We start from the raw sequence: 23420 nt of genomic DNA, 5'->3' as shown, positions 1-23420 counted from the left end.
TGCCAATTTCAACATGTGGCTAGGAATCTTCCTGCGATTCCAATATCTGGCTGAGGCCGCCAGGGCGAGGTTAGATATGGGCCAGGGGAAGGTTCTAAGCAAGACATGGAAATTAACAAGTCAAAATATATTTATAGCTTAATTCATTCATTCAAAGTTTAAAATGAAAAAGGTAATGTCTATTGACAAACAGGATATTTGATAAACTAGGCCAAGTGAATAAATGTCACCTCTGAACAATTTTTAAATGTTCAAAATCAGTGAACACATCTTACACCATGGTACCTAGATATAAGCCTGGCTAGGTCTTGTGGTAAGCTACACACATCAGCTTAAACATGTTAAATGCATGATATTGTGACTTCATTCAACATTTTCAAACTGACATCCTTTTGAAATTTGGCAAGCATGCATTTTTCTTATCTGGAAATTCGAAAGCAATCATCACATCACCACTAAGATATTATATCATACATTCATATACCACACTTAACCAGACATCTCTGCTAAAATGCAGTTATATATTTGGTCGCCAATCAGTTGATTTGCATGCTTTCCACTCCCTTGGGATTATACAACCCATGCTGGCTACAAGTGCTAGAACGTTTAAGTGACACAAAGATATTATAACACCTCTCACTGATATGCTAGCATATGTTATATCTCTATCGGTTATTTGAATATCTATGTCTGGTGAGTATTCTACATGAAATCAAGTAATGGTGGTTTATTCTACAAATAATAATTCAAACCAGGTAGTAATTTCTAGTTCTGATTTGTGCGTTTCCAGATATCCAGATTTTACTGGACCAACAAACGGGAACATTTCTGTCCTTGAATCCAGATCAGAGAGAGTTCATCTCCTGAGTCATTCATGAAGATTAAATACAACATGAACAATGAGTTTAAGTAAGGCAAAATGAGGTTTAATGTCGCATTTAAGATATTGTGTAGCTGCATGTACTAGTGTGGACCAATGCCGATTTTATAGTGTTAGCCCACTGAGATACAATACCATAGTTTAACATGAATACCCCACTCAGATACATTATACTGATTCTGTTAAGGGCTAGTCCTTGCTTTATCCCCTTAATGCCGAGCGTCAGGCAGGGTAACAACAAGTACCATCTTTTAACATATTCAGGAGACCCCGCTCAGATACATTATACTGATTCTGTGAAGGGCTAGTCCTTGCTTTATCCCCTTAATGCCGAGCGTCAGGCAGGGTAACAACAAGTACCATCTTTTAACATATTCACGATAACCCACTCAGATACATTAAACTGACTGAGAAGGGCTAGTCCTTGCTTTATCCCCTTAATGCCGAGTGTCAGGCAGGTTAACAACAAGTACCATCTTTTAACATCTTCAGGATAACCCACTCAGATATGTTAAACTGATTCTGTTAAAGGCTAGTCCTTGCTTTATCCCCTTAATGCAGAGCGTCAGGCAGGGTAACAATAAGTACCATCTTTTAACATATTCAGGATACCCTACTCAGATACATTATACTGACTCTGTAAAGGGCTAGTCCTTGCTTTATCCCCCTAAATGCAGAGTGCCAGGCAGGGTAACAAGTGCCATCTTTTACCAAATTCAGGATAACCCACTCAGATACATTAAACTGACTCTGAGAAGCGCTAGTCCTTGTTTTATCCCCTTAATGCTGAGCGCCAGGCAGGGTAACAACAAGTACCATCTTTTAACATCTTCAGGATAACCCACTCAGATACATTAAACTGACTCTGAGAAGGGCTAGTCCTTGCTTTATCCTCTTAATGCTGAGCGCCAGGCAGGGCAATGTCTTTTGGTATGACCCATCCAGAGATCTAACCATCGACCTTCCATTATGCGGGTAGATGCTCTATCTATTAGTGAGTGAGTGAGTGAGTTTGGTTTAATGCCACTTTTAACAGTATTCCAGTTATATCACCCGAAGAAAGCCCAAAGTGATGCAGGTCTCAGACGTTTACCACTTCGGTGAAACCCATGAGCACAGGTATGGTACTGACAAACCTAGAAACATAATCAGGGCGAACCGGGATTCGAACCCACAATCATAGGTTTCTGGCGTGCCCAAGGGACGCAACTCAGCACAGCGAATTGCGGCGCCTTAGACGACTGGGCCACCTGTGCCCCCCTCTATCTATTACATTAGGGAGGCGGAATTTATGTACAATGAAAGTATTTGGACTCAGTGTAGTTCAGATTCAGGAGGGGTCATGCACACAGAGGATTTGGGTTCCTGGGACCAAATGGATGACAATAAAAATGGAAAAACTGATGATACAAACTAGTTGCATCATCATGATCATGGTAAAAACTGCAATAATGATTATTAATAAATTGAGAAAATAAATCTTGTGTAGCCATGCCATGAAAAATCTTAGGTACCTTTGTTACCCTCGTCTCCATCATTAAAATCAACTGAAAACCAGCAAGATTATTAACATGAGACAGTGGACTAACTAACCTTAGGTGAAGTAAATACAGTCAAGTCCTGTTAATCTGACATTGTTGGATGCATATGATTATGTCGGATTAACGAGTATGTCGGATAAACAAAATTAGGTTGTATCAACGTTCGTGATTGAAAATCGGACAACTACACGATAGAATACGATTCATAAAGAGGAAAAAGGCAATATTCAGACTGTTATGTTACATTGTTAGCGGAATATGTTTTCTAATCACATGTTTCTAATGTATGACTTTTTAAAGCATAGTCTGGAATGGAAGTCGCAAATTTGCAACTAGCGCCGCAATGCTTAAGAAAGCTGCTTACATAGTGGCTAATGTTGACTTCCTGTTAGTAATTTCATTGGCTGGTCAAAGTTTGAGAAAGGTCGTTCTGATGTGACCTGTAGTGGGATGTCAGCGGTAGCAAGAACTTGTATCCGATTTTATGAGATTGAGGTAATCTAAGCATGTGATTAATCCTGTTTTGTGTATTTAAAGCAGTAATTGTTAATTGTTAAGCAAGTTTATGTCTGCAGCCATTGAAACATGCAGCTACTCGCCGACTCGTCTTGCATCAAAACACAGGGCTGTGTACTCGCGGACAGATGACCACGGAGTATGCTGATCACTGTGTCGGATTAACCAGACTGATTAATGAGTGATTTCGGTAGTTTCTTGCAAATTAGGTGTGTCAGAGTCGGAGTGCGAGACTGTCAGATTAACAGATCTAAACAGCACTGATTTGATCGGTTCCCATCATAAGTGTCGGATAAAGCTGATTGTTGGATTAACGAATGTCGGATTAACAAGTGAGTGAGTGAGTGAGTATGGTTTTACGCCGCTTTTAGCAATATTCCAGCAATATCACGGCGGGGGACACCAGGAATGGGCTTCACACATTGTACCCATGTCGGGAATCGAACCCGGGTCTTCGGCGTGACGAGCGAACGCTTTAACCACTAGGCTACCCGACCGCCCCTCGGATTAACAAGACTTGATTGACTGTATGTCACACACTGCAGAGAAGTTGTGGAGTTAAAAATATCATATTACCACCATACTTACAATTTAGGCTAGATTAACTGTGTGTGTGTGTGTGTGTGTGTGTGTGTGTGTGTGTGTGTGTGTGTGTGTGTGTGTGTGTGTGTGTGTGTGTGTGTGTGTGTGTGTGTGTGTGTGACACCTCACTGAGCATGCTCAGCAATATTCCATCTATATGACAGCAGCATGTGTACAACAGAGTCTTGAGCTGATATTCTAGTGATTGATATTGTGAGCATCGATCCACGCAGTCGTCTACAATGACACGCCATCAACCAAGTCACTGAGTCTGACAACCCATTCCTTTTCAAACAGCAAAGGTTGCTGAGGACCAATTCTAACCTGAAATTCCCCCCAGGGGACTAGATTTACAGAACACCAACTTGGTCCCTATTCCTGATAACACAACCTATTATGGTGCAAGGCAATTGTTCTTCTAACAAGGTTTACAAAACACCTGCATGGAGGTAGCAACAGTTCCTCAAACAAGAATTGCTAGAACACCTACTTGGTCCATGCTCTGCACCAGTGGTGCTAGAGTGATAGACAATGGTTCCTATATCCATGGTAACAACAATGAACAGATCACCTACTTTGTCCATGTTCTGCATAACACAATTACCAGTGGTGATAGAGTGCTAGACAAAGGTTCCTGTAACCATGGGAACAATAATTGCTAGAACACCTACTTGGTCCATGCTCTGCACCAGTGGTGCTAGAGTGATAGACAATGGTTCCTATATCCATGGTAACAACAATGAACAGATCACCTACTTTGTCCATGTTCTGCATAACACAATTACCAGTGGTGATAGAGTGCTAGACAAAGGTTCCTGTAACCATGGGAACAATAATTACTAGAATACCTACTTTGTCCATGTTCTGCATAACACAATTACCACTGATGCTAGAGTGCTAGACAAAGGTTCCTGTAACAATGGGAACAATAATTACTAGAATACCTACTTTGTCCATGTTCTGCATAACACAATTACCACTGATGCTAGAGTGCTAGACAAAGGTTCCTGTAACCATGGGAACAATAATTACTAGAATACCTACTTTGTCCATGTTCTGCATAATCAGAGCCTCCATGAGTTTCTTGTTGTTGTCATCCAGATGTTTGAAGGCCTCGGACATCATTGATAATCCCTCTTGGACTGCAAGTCTCGTTTCATTGTCCTCCTATATACACACGAGAATCATTATAACACATTTATACAAACTGAATAACACATAATCCCTATGTCCAAAAGATAATGTCCAATGTACACTAACAAAGTGAGTGAGTGAATATGGTTTTATGCCACTTTTAGCAATATTCCAGCAATATCACGGCTGGGGACACCAGAAATGGGCTTCACACATTGTACCCATGTGGGGAATCAAACCCGGGTCTTCGGCGTGACAAGCAAACGCTTTAACCACTAGGCTACCCGACCGCCCCACACTAACAAAGAGTCAAGAAATCTTTTATCATGTTTATAACACATAAAAATTCAATGTTTTATTTTGTATATGCTGATGCAAAGGATCACTGTATTATATGTTATTCCACATACCATATACATACTGCATATCAAACTTTATGATACATGCAGAAAAGGCTGAATAATTGGCCAAAATGACATTTTAAATATGGCTGCCATCATGGCCATGTTTAAAATTGGATCTGAATTATATAAGCAAGGAGAAACCATTGCTCAGATCCCCAATGCAAACTTACAGCATCACTGTGTTTTCTTAGTGAAAATGTACAAGTTTAAGATGGACGGAAGATGTACAGAAGATTATTGGTTACCTGTTCAAAATTCAGTGCTAAGCGTAAGTTCAGCAATAAAATCCTGATCTGTATTAGCTCACCTGGCAAACTGCTTCAAAGAACTTTTGAACCAGTGTGATATCCTTGGCCACTCTCTGGGGCGACCTCCGGGCAATTTTTCCTACAGCGATGTAGGCTAGTCCTCTCAGTTTGGAATCCTAAAGGAAAGATACTACATGAATTAGAGACATGACAAGCTTTCATTGCAAGGTTTAGCTTCCATGATTTAACAGATATATATCCCAGTTCAGGATGTTATATACACTGGTTTTACACAACAAGCAGATCATAAAGCTACACAATGACAATGCAAAGTAAAAAGTTTCACAGAAGCTGATTAGATGGTTTATTTTCTGCATTAAACTGCCTATACACAGGATACTACACGTTAAAGAGGGGAAATATTCCAGAAGTTTCATCTAACACAAATTAGGTAGATGGTGGAAAGGCATTAATGATCCCATCAAAGCTGAAACTGATACAAAGTTAGTACTATCTATGCAGAGGCAATTGCATTACAGTGTTACTTAGCTGTGTCTTATAACACAGACAAACAGTGACCACAGGTCAGAGAGTTACTAACTTGTGTTAGTAACATAAAGGAATACATACTTCTTTTGTCATCAATAAATTGAAAGCAAAATTAAACAAATAATGCAGTTTTAACACATGCATATAAATAGTGCCATTTTCAGCAGTTTTCGCTTAATGTGATTAGGGTTCCTCTAAACTAATTCCACTAGAAAATTAGAGACTGCCAAAAAAGCTGCCAAAAAAGACATTCAGGTTATTACTAAGTCAAGTCAAAAGCAGCCACTTAATGGCAAAATGATAACACATTTACCACAGTTGACCTAGTTGGTGTCCTGCCAAATCCACAGTACTACTTTTGATTTAAATAACTCCTAACTAAAACATTTCTATTCAAGTCCTTCATCTACATTTTTATAGCTGAAAAAAGAAAAAAACAAATGGTTCTGAGAAAATGACTTTGGAAAGATTCGTGATGGAATGAAGCTCTCTTATATTGGACAATCGTAGACTGGTTCACTTTGAACAGACAGATTTAACATTTGTATAGAACTACATAAAATATTAACATAAGCACCCATAGATATGACAGAAGTCAGGTCAAATATAGGAATATTGACCAAATAGGTGTTGGTGTGACTTGAAATGGGGTTGTGTGTGTGTGGTGTGTGCTTGTACTAGTCCAGACTAATGCCGATTTTATAGTGGTAGCCTACTGCGATACCATGCCACAGTTTAACATTAATACCGATCTTAGACACACTATACTGACTCCGAGGCAACCAGTCCTTGTCTTAGCCATTCAATGCCAAGCACAAGGCAGGGTAGCAACAAGTACCACCTTTTAACGTCTTTTGGTATGATGAGGCCAGGGATTAAACCCCCTCCCTTCCACTCTCTAGGCAAATGCTCTATCATTCGACCATAGAGGCGGTCTGTTTGAATAGGTTCTTTATCAGGCCTACCAAAGAAAACCAGCAGATATCAACCAAACCATGGAATATGTACACACTTTGAATAGAAATAGCCATACATAAATTACAAACAAGACAAAATCCCCATAAAGTGTGCACCATAATGATTAAGACCTGCCAAATTTTCAATGAAGACCGCAACAAACCAAATGCGTGCACACTTAGTTTGTTGCGGTCTGCGTGACTTACCATGCTTACTGTGTTTAGTTCCATTGAAAATTGTCAGGTTTTAATCAATACGATGTACACTTTAGACAAAGTGTGTATATTCCATAGTTTAGCAGCTCTCTGCTGGTTTTCTTTGGTAGGCCTGATTATCATCCTGAGCTAGTATTTCACAAAGCATCATGGAACATTATGAAAACCACTTATCTATATTAGAGTATGGAGAGTATGTAAGCTAAAATTTGAGATCACTTTCAGATCTGGGGCTTGAACATTTGCTGAGGGTACAAAGTGAATATCTGAAAAGATTTTTTACAAAAGAAGAGCTGCTGTTCCTGAATCCATTGATAATATTTCAGCCATATCATGGCTGCTTCACAATGCAAACAATGCATACTACAATGTGCTAATGATACATTTGTCTAGCCTATCTACATTGGTAGGTCCCTATATTGGGATATGACAGTGTATAGTCGATAACATGGATGATTAAATGAAGAAGCTTCATAGGGTCTCTGCATCATGCCAACACCGATCACACACGGCATGGATTGGGTGGGCGGTGGTACCAGCAGTCTGGCAGCCAGCCAATGGGGCCTACATGGTGAGGACTGGGCTACTGGATCATCTAGCTAAACCACTCTGGGGGCACACACACATCTCAGGTACTCTGTACATCCATCTGTACATTCAAGGTACAGGTGTATCTCGCAATCACAGCAAATTAATTTCAATGTTATTTGGTGGCCCATGGAAAGTATTTCAAAGCATGTTACTTTCAGTACCATCTAGGTCCTAATACTAAGATTCGAAGAGACGTTTTCCAATTATGAAAGTGACAGGTCGTAATACAACTTCATCCCAGTAGTCTGACAAGCCTACCAATGGTTGATAGCCTGAGCATCAATCCACAATGCGTAGATGTCATGACATGCTTCATCAACCATGACAGCTGGGAGTTAGTCTTCTCTGGTAGCCAACTAATGATTCAGTTTGTTGTTTAAGATCACACCCAGCAATATTTCAGCTTTGACAGCAGCTTTAAATAATCAAGTTTGGACCAGACTCCAGTCACTGATGATGTGTACAACGATGCATATCGTTGGGGTATGATGACAAGCAATCAACCAAGTCACTGAGGCTGACCACCTGATTCATTTGGTTGCCTTTTACGACCAGCATAGGTTGCTGGGGACCTATTCTAACACGGGTCCAACTATTGGCCCTGCCATCTTTGTTGCCCAATAGGCAAGCTTCAGGTGCTTGGGATATGATCTGCTCCCAAATCTCCAGGTAAGACAATGTTGCAAAATAATGTTGCCCAGGGATGCCTGAAGTTTGCTGCTCTAGTAATTAAATCTGGGGCGCCCTTCAAACTTCAAGTTCATGGCAAGAACCCCTATGTATAATTTCAAACAAGATAAAACATCTTCCATCCTTTTCTTGATATCATGACACATATTCCTCTGATCAGTAGAAAGCGTTTTGTCATCATGTAGTTTTAGCATGAACACTATGTTGTAATTCCCAGAGAACATGCTCGAACACACACACAAACACACACTTATGTTCTGCTCGTAAGTCTCCATCTTAACCAATTCTGATGGATCAATTCTGTTACAATTACAGCATTTTAAGTACTCCAATGTATACTAGGGAGGCCACATAGATAAAGTAGCATCGTTCGGGTCAGGTTGGCATTGGATGGCTACAACTGCTAGGCAAAACCGTCATTCATCAGGAGCTACTTGCCTGATAAACAAACTTACGACGACAGCGTTTCATCTGAAAGTAAGTCGTAGTCGGCAAACTTGTTTTAGCATTTGTGCCACTTGGTACGTAATTCAAATATAGACGTAACATAAACAAAACACAAATATATATATGTACATATACAGTGAAGCCTCATTAATCCAGACCCCATTGATACAGAAACTGTTTCCTTTACATATAGCAATGTCAATGTATAGCTAAAGGGACAATACTTACCGTACTGAACAAAATTGTTCAGGGATCATGAATATTTTCATGAAGTTTTTATCAAATTGTGAGCTCAGTCATCACTACCAAAAAATATCCCGCCAATTATTCATGATCCATAACGGTTTATGTTCAGTATATATACCAATAATTCAGAAACTTGTCAATGCACTAACTAATTCACAAGGTTGGTTGGTTGGTTTGTTGTTTAACGCCGCACTCAGCAATATTCCAGCTATATGACGGCGGTCTGTAAATAATCGAGTCTGGACCAGACAATCCAGTGATTGATATCATGAGCATCGATCCACGCAATTGAGATCGATGACATGCATCAACCAAGTCAGCGAGCCTGACCACCCGATCCCGTTAGTCGCCTTTTACGACAAGCAGTCACATTTTACGGCAAGCAAGGGTTGCTGAAGACCTATTCTACCCCGGAATCTTCACGGGTCTAATTCACAAGGAACAGTAGTGTCTGGAGTAATGGGATTTCACTGTATATACGTTTCAACACTGATTCAGATAGATAAGGAGAAAGAAATGGCAGACTGACTATGTCACTACACTGTCTATTCACACATTCACATTTAATGCAAAATAACTGATAGCATTAGTGCTGAGAGATCTACAGAAAAGAGTGTGATAGTTGTAAAACACACTGTGTTTGTAACATATAATTCCTTTCGAAGTCGTAAAGATATGAAAGATAGTAGCAAGCAATGACTGTCCTGTGGTGACTGATGACAGAAGTCGGTTCAACTACATCATGAATGTTACCATGAAAACGTCAACTAATTAGCAGGAAGAACAATAATCACCATATCCAACTATATACAGTGGGTCAATTCCAGCTGTTTAAAAGTTTAAACATCGTAATGAACCTAACTAGTGACCCCAGCGTCAATAAACTGTGTTCAGCCTGGTTCTACAAAACAATTCACACTAACATCACATCCCCTTTTTACATTTTCAAAGCTGTTATTCTTAATTGCTTATAACAAGATTAGGTATTTCTTTTCAACTGAGGCTAGCCTTGAGATAATAGTGAGGTATGTCCAAAGACTGAACAGTGACTACCATTTCAACAGCTGGAATCCCTGTGACACTAATGATGAGCATCAGTTATATTCCTTTACCCTGGAAGTCACTGATGAAAGAAAGAAAGGAAGTCCGAGAGTAATTAAATCTTGTGAAATTTAGTATTCAAGCTGCATTTTATGGAAATTCAAGATTTCAAAGCCTTTTTTCAAAGCTTTACCAAATATTTTCAAAACTCTTTCCAAGATAAATCTAACATCAAAGCCTGTTGAAACCCTGTACAGCAGTGACCACAGTACGGAACAAAAGCAACCTCCTACAATGAGCACAGTAGTGTCAATGAGGACTTGCTCCCCAGTTACATACCTCCTTCGCCTCACCAATCAGCTTCACCATTCCTGACAACAGCACTGCATCAAACATGTGGAACTTGGCCGAGTCACAGCTGGGGGGGGATTAACGACAGACCACATCAATACAGCATACGTTTATATGTGTACACCACGGCCAGATTCAGTTGCACAGCCCCAATGATGTTTTTTAAAATATTAAAATATCAACACATGAATATAACTGAGAAAAAAAAATTATTCTCTCATCCTCATCTAACTGGTTCTTTCATACATTACAGTTTCATCATCGGACGCAGGTGTGTATCCATACTAAATTTCTTTAACTCATTTATTACACGACAATACTTCTAATATTACAAGGAATATATCCATAACTCTCTCACCAAGTGAGTGAGTATGGTTTTACGCCACTTTTAGCAATATTCTAGCAATATCACGGCAGGGGGACACCAGAAATGGGCTTTACACATTGTACCCATGTCGGGATTCGAACCCAGGTATTCAACATGATGAGTGAGAGTGAGTTGGGTTTAACGGGATTCGAACCCACAATCATAGGTTTCTGGCGTGCCCAAGGGACGCAACTCTGCACAGCGAATCGCGGCGCCTTTGACAACTGGTCCACCCGTGCCCCCTCAACGTGATGAGCGGACGCTTTATCCACTAGGCTATCCGACCGCCTCTCTCTTATCAAGGGATGAAAGACTTTTGCAACTTTAAACATGAAATAGTATAAATCTTGCACAGCTCAAGTTCTTTATCTAGCATTGCTTGTCCAGAAAAATCACACGTGTCCTTTCAATGCTTTCATAAGCAAAATAACTGATAGTAAGATGATATGTTTCCATGGAAACACTCAACATACGTACGTGTAGGAGATGTGGTGAACTAGTTGTACTGCCATGTTCCGCAGTTTCTGGTTAGGGTTAGTGCCGAACAGGCAGTCAAACACCACCTAGGAGATTGGAAATATTTCTGTCACATCACAAACTGGAACCGTACTTACTGGTAACACTTACAAGTTGAAATCACAATTCTCTGGTAAAACACATGCATGTGGATGGTATGTTCCACTACAAATAATTATCAGTGCGATTACAAGATTTGAACCCACTATTAACAGATCCTGGCTGAAGAAAGGGACACAACTCAAGACAGAAATGTGTAGCTTCTCAAACCACTGAGTCACCTCTGCCCCCACAACAAATACATGGCAAGTGAAAGTCATGGTTCCCTATTCTTTTATACATCATGGCCACACCATTTGCTGACATTACTGACTTTAAACAAATTGACTATGCTTATGATAGAGACGTTCTAAGAGATACAGTAAGGTGATACCTGAATACAGGAAGGGAAAGTGTTGGCTGCCTCTCGGGACTTCAGGAAGATGGGGAAAATCTTCAGCCGTATTCTCGTACACGCGGGAGTGCGTCTCTGGTCTGGTTTCACTGGTGCCTAGTTGAACAAGTTTGTATGACACTCACATTCAATGGTTAGAAAAGCAACAAAATGTCAACTAATTAGAGATAAACAAAGAGCAATGATAATTAATTTTGATTTGAAACATAATTTCTCAATGGAGGCCTATCTGTAACTCAACGTAATGACACATATTACACTAAAGCAGAGCTCGAGATAAGCTGCGTATTTAAGTAAACTTAAATACACTGAAATACGCAGACAAATCAAATCCTAGCGTATCAAATACGCAACAAAAACTATAAATACCCTATTGAAATCAAATTAATATGTATATCATAACTATTAGATAAAACGATTGCGTATATTTCAACTGTCAATTAAATGATTGTGTATCAGCCGATCGTCAAATTCACTTACCGACAGTTTCATTCGGAAAAACTTCCGTGATAAACGAACTGATAGACGCCAATTGTGTCTAGTCAATGTATGTTTGCATCTTGAACAATCACTGATGGGTGATTTAAAAAAAGCGCCTTTTTTTTTACAATGCTAGGTTTTGCAAACAAAAATGCCTTCCTGGACAGGGAGCTGCAAGCAGACGCAGATGGGTGTACAACCATTCTCATTGTATTAAATGATTTACAGGGATTGTCACATAAACAGGTTTTAAGTTAAAATACTCAAATGTCAAGAAACAGGTGGGTAAAAAACATTGAATACCCTCTAAAAAATGTGGATACCCAATCAAAATCAAACCCCTGGGAAAAATACCCAAATAACCAAAAGCTTATCTAGAGCTCTGCTTAAGTTTGTTAGGGTATGAATGCAATGGAATTCTACAGACAGTCAGCGTGAAACAGATGTGATACGTCTCAATGAAAACTACTGTAACCAATGTTCCGGATATCCTACTGGTAATATATACTACTCAAAAGAAGTTAAAGAACAGTCGATTCGTTCATATATTCACATAGTAATATGAAAAAATTGGGTGTTCTCTAACTTCTTTTGAGTAGTATATTTCATTTACATGCTTAAATCCCAAAATAGTTAGATATTTTCTCCCATGACAATCAGTTCGGTTTGTTGTTTTACGAAGCACTCAGCAATATTCCAGCTATCTGACAGCAGTCTGTAAATAATCGAGTCTGGACCAGAAGATCCAGTGACTGATATCATGAGCATCAATCAACGCAATTGGGATCGATGACAAGCATAGTTGCCTTTTACGGCAAGCATGGGTTGCTGAAGACCTAATCTACCCTGGATCTTCACGGGTACCCGTGACAATCATCTAAATGAGTCCACAAACCTGGCCCTTCATTACAACTGTCCCCTGGAAGATGGAGAACAGCTTGTTGATAACTGCTGGTGAGTTCCAGTTGATGCTCCTGGAAAAACACCAATACATAAATCAATCTAATGTACTTCAATAGAAATATGAATGCAATCCTTTTCTTCCAAATGAAGTGTGACACACAACCTATGCAATTGTAAAGATGATGTATATATCAGACAGTACATTTTGTTTTTTAAAGCCATACAAGGTAATATTTGAGCTATATGACAGTGACTTGTTAGTAATTGAGTCTGGACCAGACAATCCAGTGATCGATATTGTGAGCAACAATCCTGCCGTATGAGGACACCCAAAACCAAGTCATAGAGTCTGACCACCCGATCAATCTGCTTGCTTCTTACGAACAGCATGTGTTGCTGGGCACCTATTCTAACCTGGCTCCACAAGGAGTGTTTTTGTTATGGAGTAAATTTATTACCCTGTGATCCTCTTCAGCTCCATGTCAGCTGATGTAGCAACACTGTAACAAAGATGACAGCACAATAAAAGATCACCTCACTGTTGGTATACAAATACTGATGAAGCACAATCGTTAATTAATGAATTAGCAAGTAAGTGTGTGAACTGTACGTAATTCTGCATAATGAGCTCAGAGCTATGCTTCATGAATATGATGCTGAGCGTTTCCGATGGAGCTGTCGTCACACTAAGCTACGCAAGTCTGTAATGAGTCTGGACCAGGCAAACCAGTGGTCAACAGAGTGAAAGACAATACATGCAATCTGTCGTGACAGTCTTTTAACAGAAGAGTGATGGTCTTCATCTGTGACCGCCCAAGTACTAGTGATTCTCAGCATTCATCTATATATCCATCTGCCAAGTTGCACATTGTGAACAAGAAACTCGACTAGTTACATGACTGTAGAAGCTTCTTTAAACCATGCAAACATTAAGACAAATTTGTCCTAGTGATTGAGTGAGTGAGTACTGTTTTATGCCGCTTTAAGAAAATATTCCAGCAATATCACAGCTGGGGACACCAGAAATAGGCTTTACACACTGTACCCCTGTGGGGAATCAAACCCGGGTCTTAGGCGTGAAGAGCAAACGCTTTAACCACTAGGCTACCCCCACCTCTTACCTTAAAGAACTTAAAACAGAATAAAAACAAACACGTTCTCTCCACATGAATATCTATACATTTTTCCATGACAATATTCAGAATTCAGAACAGTGTTGAGATAAACTGTACCTATGCCTGGTGTCCGAGGAAGCCACAACGTAATGCACAACAATGTCAGCATCAGGTACGACGTCCGCCCCAAGAAACTTGAGGACACCAAGTTTTGCTTGTTCCAGGGCTTCAGGTGCCAGAGGGTCTTCTCCCGTCACACGCTTGAAGGCGTGCTCACACAGCCCTGGGGGAGGAGCCACAGAGGTACCCCCGGAGCGGCCAGCAGGTGCTGTAGCAGGGCGACCTGACCCACCATGAGCCTGAGCAGCTGACTTCTCTATGGCAGCAAGGTGAGAACTGAAGAAATGGTAACAGATGTTATCTCCAATAACGAACATAGTCAGTTTCAAGATCAAGGCAACACTAAACATTATTTTAAACAAGTTATGAAACCTGACAAATAAATCCAAACATTCACGGACAATGACAATATGATCTTCAACCATCCAGTGAGTGAACGTTGCCAGCAATATTCCAGCTACAGTGATCGCTCGCTATTGCGCTCTTCGATAAAGCGCTACCTCGGTTACTACGCGCGGTAACACATGGCTCCCCAAATTTATGTACACTTTTATTACTGAGAGTTTTACACAGACATAATTGTATTGTTGTTCGTTGTTCATTTGCACATAACGCTTCTCATTGCATAATCAACCGTTTATCGCTGAATGGAGTTCTAATAATCTGTTTGAAAACATCCGCGGCAAGTCCCGGAAATACGATTGTTCAACTAGTTAACTTTTCACACTATACATCCTTTGATCTTAGAAGCGCATGCATGCAATAAAAGAGAACCACAAGCGAAGTTTATATTCTTAATTAGTGGGCAATCCAATTTAAGGCTAAACTGTCACACACATGTAGTTGCTGTCACAACACGGCGGTCATTCATTTCGTAATCGCGCTTTCGTAACATCGCCTGGGTTTTTTCCGTAGTTATAACAAGCGATTTCATTGGATTAAAATGTGTTTCTAATGACGCTTTCTTGCCGAAATCTGCTACAAGTTTCGTGATTGGTCAATTTTGAGCACGTGACCTCAGGCAGCCAATCAAATTATAGCTGTGATACCAAGCTCGTGTTTGATAAATTTCAGAAGTTAGCGAAAGATTTTTTGTTAAATCTTGTTATTCTGAACGTTTTAAGCAGGAAATCACGATATATATTAAAAATATGGAACTTCGCGAATGTATCGTGCTAGGTTACGAGCTGTGACAAAGATTTTTCATGCATATATTTTTGCATTAAACGTTGTGTCCGAGCCGAGAATTCAAGGCGACGAAAGCCGAGATGTCATTTGACTTACATTATACGCGATCGCACGAAACGATGGAAATAATAACTTAGATGTAAGTTTGATTACTTTTAGATATATTTTTGTTGATTTTATTTATCACTTTGTATAATATATTTAAAGATTTGCTTAAAATAGTCTTTATTTTGCTCTTTGACATGTTCGATGCGGACCCGTTGTCGAAATGTGTGTCCGAGAATTTTATTTTCAATAACATCGCGGGAAATAGTGAATAATTTTTTAATTTATTGATAAAAAATGATAAATTAGAATGGAATACGTATTTCAGACATTGTGAAATGTGACAGATTTAATAAATGAATGATATTACAGGTAGATCTAGGTCCATAAAAATATATACTATTTTGACGTGACGTGAGATAAACACATATTGATGATTTGAGATTTGCCGAGCGCGCTCCCCCGCCTCGGCCTCGGTTAAACGGCTCATCGTCTATAACGCCCACCAATTATTTGGACCCCATTGGTAGCGTTGTAGCGAGCGACCACTGTATATCACATCCACGATGCCCTAATAATTATGTCTGGGCAAGTGGTTGACAGCATGAGCAAAGATCCACTTGATAGAGGAGTGTTGACACACAACCAGCTGGATCACACATTGTAACCACCTGATCCTCTTCAGCTCATGGGATACTCAGAACCTCCTCTGTCCAGGGATCACCAAGGCGATTTTCCCAAACAATAATTTAGTCAAATGAGTTAGAATCTCCATAAAACAGATGCTATGTAGAACAGCTAGTGCCATGAGTAACTATTCGGTACAGCTCCTACTTGTAAGGCAGCAGCAGTACATCCATCATGAAGTCAAGGAGCAGCTTGAGCACGGCCGGGCGCTCACAGAAGCTGAAGGTGGCACGGCGCTGGGCCATGTTCTGCTGTAGTTTGAGATGTAACAGTGCTGGGATCAGTAGCTGGAGCAGGCTGCAAGACAAAATAACCCAGATAGTACAACAGATGCCAGTCAGACACAATACACTGATGTCACAAACCACAATGCTTTGTCCATGATTTACATGGGAGCACATTTGTGTGCATGTATTCTTCTAATTCAAGCATAACAGAGGAAAGCAATGGCTGATTTTTCTTACAAATACTTGTTTAATGTTATAAGACAACCTAGATACATGATCAGCCTGAATCAATCACTGAAATTGTTATAGGGATAGTAAGCATGACCAGATATGTCAGATTTACAGAGCTCCAGATAAGCTTTTGGTGTTTGGGGTATTTTACCCCTGCATTTTAAAATTATTGGGTATCAGTAATTCTATCTGGGTATTCAAATTTCTGTTACCCACTAGTTTTTACACATATGGGTATTTAGTTAAATATTTAAAAACACTATTCATCTAGTCCCTGCAAACTGGGGTCGTGTGGGTTCGAGAGCTTTATAGGACTCAAAAAACCCACGATACTTCCACAAGAAAGTGTGATGGCAAATGATCATGATGTAACTGTCATCGTGGAGTTTGGCAAGGTTGACAGAATGCCCATTTATAATTTCAAAATAAGTTGCTGATTTGCCATTCGAATACGCAGGGTTACTTCACAAAATTTGGAGGTTACGCACAAGTTTTATTTTTGTAGCGTATATGTAATGTTCGTTGCGTATTTGATACGCTTGGATTTTATTTTACTGCGTAATTCTGTATTTCTGATGCATATTTTACGCAGATATGCAGCTTATCTGGAGCTCTGGATTTATGTAAAAATACATTTGACATCTGAGAATCAATTTTGTATATCGGGGAAAGAAAAATAGATCCCTATTGAAAGGGGAGAAGTATATATGATGTTTATTAGTGTCAGACTGCAGACCACCTAATGCGCTGACATAAAGAAATTGTGAAATAATGCATATGAACAATGAATGAAGCATATCATGTACTGTTTTGTGACAGTGCACCAATGAATACCTTAGTATGCATATTATCCATCATGGGCATTTTCAAAACAATCTTAACCAATTCCCAACACTCACATCCAGCGTCACAATACAGTTGGACAACATTACCTTAAACGTAGTAAAGTCCAACAGAGTTACAGTCAACACTCTAGGCATCACTGAAAACATCTCTACTATGGCAGACAAACATTTGTTTCTTTGTTTGTTGTTTAATGCTGCACTCAGCAATATTCCAGCTATATGATGGCGGTCTCTAAATACTCGAATCTGGACCAGACAATCATTGAATGACATCGTGAGCATCAATCTATGCAATTGGGATACGATGACATGCATCAACCAAGTCAGCGAACCTGACCACCCGATCCCGTCAGTCACCTCTTGCGACAAGGATAGTCATCTTTTAAGGCAAGCAGAGGCTGCTGAAGACCTATTCTACCCCAGATCTTGACAGGTGGGAGACAAAGAACATCATGCCAACTTCAATCCTGATATGATTACCTGTCTTGATGCTGCTGTGGCCGACCCTCTAGACAGTTGACAAGCTGGGGAACAAATTCAGCCTGTTTCTCTGGACTGAGTCGAGGGTATCCCATCTTGATATACAGGATTGTGAAGTTCTGCGAAGGTTTCAAATATCTCATCATTTCCGCAAATATATTCTTTTTCATTTTGATGGTAAATTTGCTTATGGCATGAATGGTGAGACTTGGAAATGTCTTTCTAACACATACATATTTTCAATGAAAACACAAGTAATTCTACAATAGACAAATTCAATCAAACTCACATTTAAAATATCCCTGTAAGGTTTAATAAAATTCTTACTGAACTGCTGCTCCTTCACTTTCAAATGCTTTTATTCTTAATTCCAAACTACCATGGGCAAAGTTCACTGATTGATCACCAAGACACCATACCAATATGAGTAAACTGGTAGTATTAAAAATTTACATATTTTTTTGCCTCGTAAAATATGCGGGAAATCGATGCTAATTTATATACCCCGTCTTTAGAGCAAATCAGAATGAAGCACATCACCAGTGCACACACAATCCCTACATTTGCAATAAAACTTGTTTGTCTTCCGCAGAAAAAAATTACATCCTATCCCTTCAGCGAATTGAGGGAAACAAACAGATTATAACAATTAAACTTTGGCCAATACAAAAATTGAGATAAAACATCACTAGACATGATGATTTACCAATTAAATTGTATTTCCTGTTCTGAACGGCATTGTTTTATATGCAGAGATTAAGATTACTGTGTGTCTGGTCTCGTAAACTAAGCCTGAAGTAGCAATCAGCTGTACACAGGTTTCTTGGAATCTTCCAGTGATTCAGTCAACAATTACCCAATAATATAACTTTAAAGAGTTTTGATACAATGAGCGGAAGAATTGTATCTGAAACTATTATTTTATCAGGAATAATTTATTTTAATATCATGTTAGTTGCAGCTTTACTTTATACATGTGAAATAAATTAATAACCATACGCGTAGCACTTCGGTTCAGCTGATCGCTATTGACGGCATCACCGTTGATGCTCCCGCAGCCGTGATTGCGAAAACTTTATGTTGACATATAATAGTCAAACTACAACAAATATGACTTTCAGCGATTCAATGTATGTCATTTATGATATATATATCCATTCTCTATCCACTAAAGTTCGTTTCAAGGCGTCAATAGTGGTAATTTGGCCATAGTTGCTGTACATAACTGTGAGTTGTGAGATCTTCTGATCACCCTCACATACGATTCCGCCGAAATGAAGTGAAACACTATTGAATGAAATGTTGAATAAAATTAATAAAATGGATTACAAACATAAGTCCAGAAATATTATGAACTCTTTTTACAACCAGACAGTGCAATTACATGATTAATTTGCGTACTTCAGCACGGATTTGCTGACATGGTATTTTCGGTGCTACGTGCTCACAGTAATGTGTTAGTGTATGGGAAAAAACACTTTAAAAAACCCACTTCAACCCTGTGTTGGGGAAAAAAACACTTAAAAAAACACGCTTCAACCCTGTGTATAAGACAACCACCCACCCCCACCCGACCCCCCTTGAAAGCCTCCTAATTCTAGTTATGGAAAACTCGCCTTAAACACCTCCATATACATGTTTTAATCTTCCATTGTAAAAGAATGAAAATAAATGGCATATTGATAGAAAACAGCTGTTCTCAATTGAGCTGAGGTTAACTTGTGCTGTGTCACCTGACTTTCACTGACTTGAAAACAATGTGCAGCTTTTTGTATTGTAGGCCATATAAGGGATTTATTCTCCCTTTCAGAAATCCACATACAGCCTGTTTTCCTCATGACAGGATATAAGGGATTATTCTCCCACTCTCCCCCCCCAAGCAGGGATACGTCGTATTTTATTAAGATCATGTGAACCAATCAGATCACAACAGTGACATGGAAGTAAGACAACAGTCCTTGTACATCAAGTGTCTGCCTCTCTAGCCTGGAAGTTGAACTGACCGTGAGGAATGGTGTGGCCTTGGGATCCTGGTACTGTGTGAGTAGTGGCTCAACTGGTAGCTGTACTTTGGGACGACTCTTCAGTCTCTTGTTGATGTGAACCAGCAATTCCATCACCTGAGAACCAAACAGCAAAAACACTATAAACAGTGCCTTCTCCATCACAGATTCTGCCTGTACCATTTCCCACACGACTCTTCCTTATTCTAAAAATACTCAATAAATTCAAGATAAAAACTTAGAGAGTAATTGAATTCAGAAAAGGATCTGTCTCATTATAGTGAGTGAGTGAGTTTGGTTTTACGCTGCTTTTAGCAATATTCGAGCAATATCACAGCAGGGGACACCAGAAATGTACACATTGTACCCATGTCGGGAATCGAACCCGGGTCTTCGGCGTGACGAGCAAACGCTTTAACCACTAGGCTACCCGACCGCCCCTGTCTCATTATAAGTTAAACATGTTGATGAGACAACACAACACTAAGGTGAGGTGTCAAGGTACAGAGAGTTTCTCAGCAAGAACAAATATGCATAGTTCTTTAACATTAAATTCTGATTACATTCAACTGATAAATAAGCACAAAGCTCTGTAGCTCACCTCAAATCTTATGATTTGTTGGATCATGATTACAAAAGTCATAATAAACCTTGATATAATGGTTAAAAAAACTATTTAAAACAAAATTTATAAACTTTTCAATACAACAAAACTGTGGGGAAATTTGATAATTGATGAAATGATATTCCATATACAACATACAGACTGCATTTACAATTCTACTTGAACCTTTGGTTCAGCATGTTCTGGAGCTACAAATCGTGGTACAGTCTTCACTGTCAGTCAGACATAAAGTGTATAGGTCCCATCTACTGACCTTGTTCTTCAAACTAAATGCAAAACAGCATATCATACCTTTTTCCTGATGCCCTCTTCTGTACTGTTAAGTTTTATGAGGACAGGGGCAAGGAATTTCCCAAGAGCAGTCTCCAACTGCTCATCTGACTCAGCTGATCCGATCCTCAGAAATACACGCTCAATCAGAGCTGCAGCAGAACCACATAACAGATAAATAACATATGCTGACAAAAATATTGAGAGAGCTGCAAATTACATTTTGAAAACACACGCAGGTTTTGAAATTCCTTGTATTACAGTAGCAAAGAGTGAGTGAAAGAGTGAGTATGGTTTTACGCCACTTTTAGCAATATTCCAGCAATATCATGGCGAGGGACACCAGAAATAAGCTTCACACATTGTACCAATGTGGGGAATCAAACCCGGGTCTTCCGTGTGACGAGTGGATGCTTCAACAACTAGGCTACCCAACCAACCAACGTAGCAATGGCACAGTTATTTTGGGCTTTTTCTTCATGATTTGCAGTTTTGGTAATGACTTCAGCATGATTTTTGTGTCTAAAATGGTATATAATACAAATCTGTGGTACTTTTTCAAAGGGGTAAGTTCATATTCATCTTACTGTCATTGCAAACCTTTTGTAGTTGCCCGAAGGTATTTTGTATAAAAAGCATGAAAATGCACCTATATGTTCAAGTTCATGTATATTCTGCATCTCATATTGGATGTTATTAGTGCACAGTTAATTTGGCTTTATCTGAAACAAAACACTTTCAAAATCTGTACATCATATAATTTGTCATTTATTCACATTGGTGGGCCCTTTCGTATTGAGTATATAATCAAGCACTATATCATTAAAGTTTAAATAACCTGACTGCAACTTACAGTAGAAATAATTCTGAGATTAATTCTAACTAATTAATATTTATGGTATTAATTAGATATGTTTTTGTGATGACATTTATGTGGACCTCTTATCATGCTCATGTTGTTTTTAATTAATATCGTGCAAACTTTGCTGCAAAACATATTTATGTAAACATTAAGTAACATAATATTAGGTCACAACAATTATGCCAAAACAAATATATTTAGCAACCCAATTTCTGATGAAAGCACGTGTTAATATTGCCACATTTGGTAGAATCACCCACGATCAACTTTGAAAAAAAAATGGAAATATGTATGAGATTAATGTAAGAAGTAACAGGAAGACATTCTCCATTTCATCATGATTGTTAAACAACCATAAATGTAGAACTGTAACAAGTCTGTGTTAAAGTATGAGAGTTATGCTTGTATTAGCACTAAGATTACTTAGTGGAACATGAGACCTTAAACAATTTCCTCATTGTTGTGGGCTAAGAGGGCAACTCTTATATTTATCATGTTTATTACTAGTCATGACAGAAGCACTAAGATCCATCTGTAAGAGAAAGGTTATCCGTGTAATAATCATAAAATATCTGGCTCCTTCTCCGAACAAGAAATAATATTTATCCCACGGATTTTGTTGTTGTGAGCCTGATTGTGTGAGGAGAGGGGTTGAGGATAATAAGATCATAGATGTGTTGACAAGAATATCCTTGCTTCTATACACATGATAACATCCAAGTGTTAAGCATTCTGATCAGTTTGTCAATAAAGGCCTCGATATCATCTTTATTATCCTGAAGACATGAACTCTACGTCTAACTCTATCTTGTCTTGGACAAAATGACTTGCCTGCGTTGCAGACATCTCATGATCGCATTTGCGTAGTAGCTATTGTTTCAAGGACAACATAACAAAACGGAGGTGTGAGAAGAAAATTGTCAACTGAGTAAAAAATAGAAGTCACACCGTGTTCATCTTGGCTGGCTGGTTGCCCTGCCATTCTTTTGTATTTTCTATCAACACTTCATCCACTTCTTACGAAAATCGCTTGTCACTGCAGCGTGTTGCATAGGTTGATTCTAAAGTTAGAAATGGATATTAGTTGAAAAACTATAAACATCACACAATCATGTACATACACTGACATTAGTTGTATGATTTGTTATGTAATTGTTTTTATCTCGAATTAACACTTAACTAAATGCTTCTAAAGCCCTAACCTTATATTTGATATATTGTGCAGTACTAATTATTTAATACAGACTAAAGGCTATGTAGATATCCAAAGAACTGGTCTTTTTTTCAAAATTTATCTATTTCGTTGAAGAAGCTATCTATTCAGTAATTACATTACATAATGACAACAGGAAACTTCATATACCTGCTTAAGGCATTAATACTTTCTCCAGAAAACAATACAATGGCATCAGTGTGATTTATTTCCGAACAGTTTATTTTATAGGGTTTGCAGTGAATCTTAATAATTTTGATGGGATTTCGGACTAGATGATATATTTAAACGTACGAGATATTTTCACTTCACAGATTTATGTTTGAAAAATGTGTGACTGGTTTCTTGTGCAAATTAGCCATTTGCGGGGATGTACCTTTCCGTAAGAAATTGCTAT

The 23420-nt window shown here is 38.9% G+C and overlaps 1 protein-coding gene across 2 annotated transcripts in view; it reads right to left on the bottom strand.

Moving 5' to 3' along the window:
- LOC124136153 (proteasome adapter and scaffold protein ECM29-like) overlaps positions 1–22873 on the bottom strand; it is a 62328-nt gene extending 39455 nt beyond the window's left edge. Inside the window, exons 1-14 of one of the 2 annotated variants that reach the window (XM_046501972.2) lie at positions 22759–22873; positions 20970–21100; positions 20054–20170; positions 18051–18169; positions 16415–16564; positions 14345–14623; positions 13571–13612; positions 13105–13183; positions 11709–11825; positions 11237–11322; positions 10381–10459; positions 8746–8778; positions 5365–5481; positions 4564–4686 (exon numbers count right to left, since the gene is read on the bottom strand). In XM_046501972.2, coding sequence (XP_046357928.2) covers positions 4564–4686; positions 5365–5481; positions 8746–8778; positions 10381–10459; positions 11237–11322; positions 11709–11825; positions 13105–13183; positions 13571–13612; positions 14345–14623; positions 16415–16564; positions 18051–18169; positions 20054–20170; positions 20970–21100; positions 22759–22792 — 1506 coding nt within the window. In that variant the 5' untranslated portion in view covers positions 22793–22873. The remainder of the gene's footprint in view (positions 1–4563; positions 4687–5364; positions 5482–8745; positions 8779–10380; positions 10460–11236; positions 11323–11708; positions 11826–13104; positions 13184–13570; positions 13613–14344; positions 14624–16414; positions 16565–18050; positions 18170–20053; positions 20171–20969; positions 21101–22758) is intronic. The other variant, XM_046501973.2, reaches the window with a different exon arrangement.
- Between the last annotated feature and the right edge of the window lie 547 nt (positions 22874–23420).

The sequence above is a fragment of the Haliotis rufescens genome, unplaced genomic scaffold (assembly GCF_023055435.1).
Source record: "Haliotis rufescens isolate VD_foot unplaced genomic scaffold, xgHalRufe1.0.p SCAF_2, whole genome shotgun sequence".
Lineage (NCBI taxonomy): Eukaryota > Metazoa > Mollusca > Gastropoda > Lepetellida > Haliotidae > Haliotis > Haliotis rufescens.
This window is presented reverse-complemented; position numbering and strand designations above follow the sequence as displayed.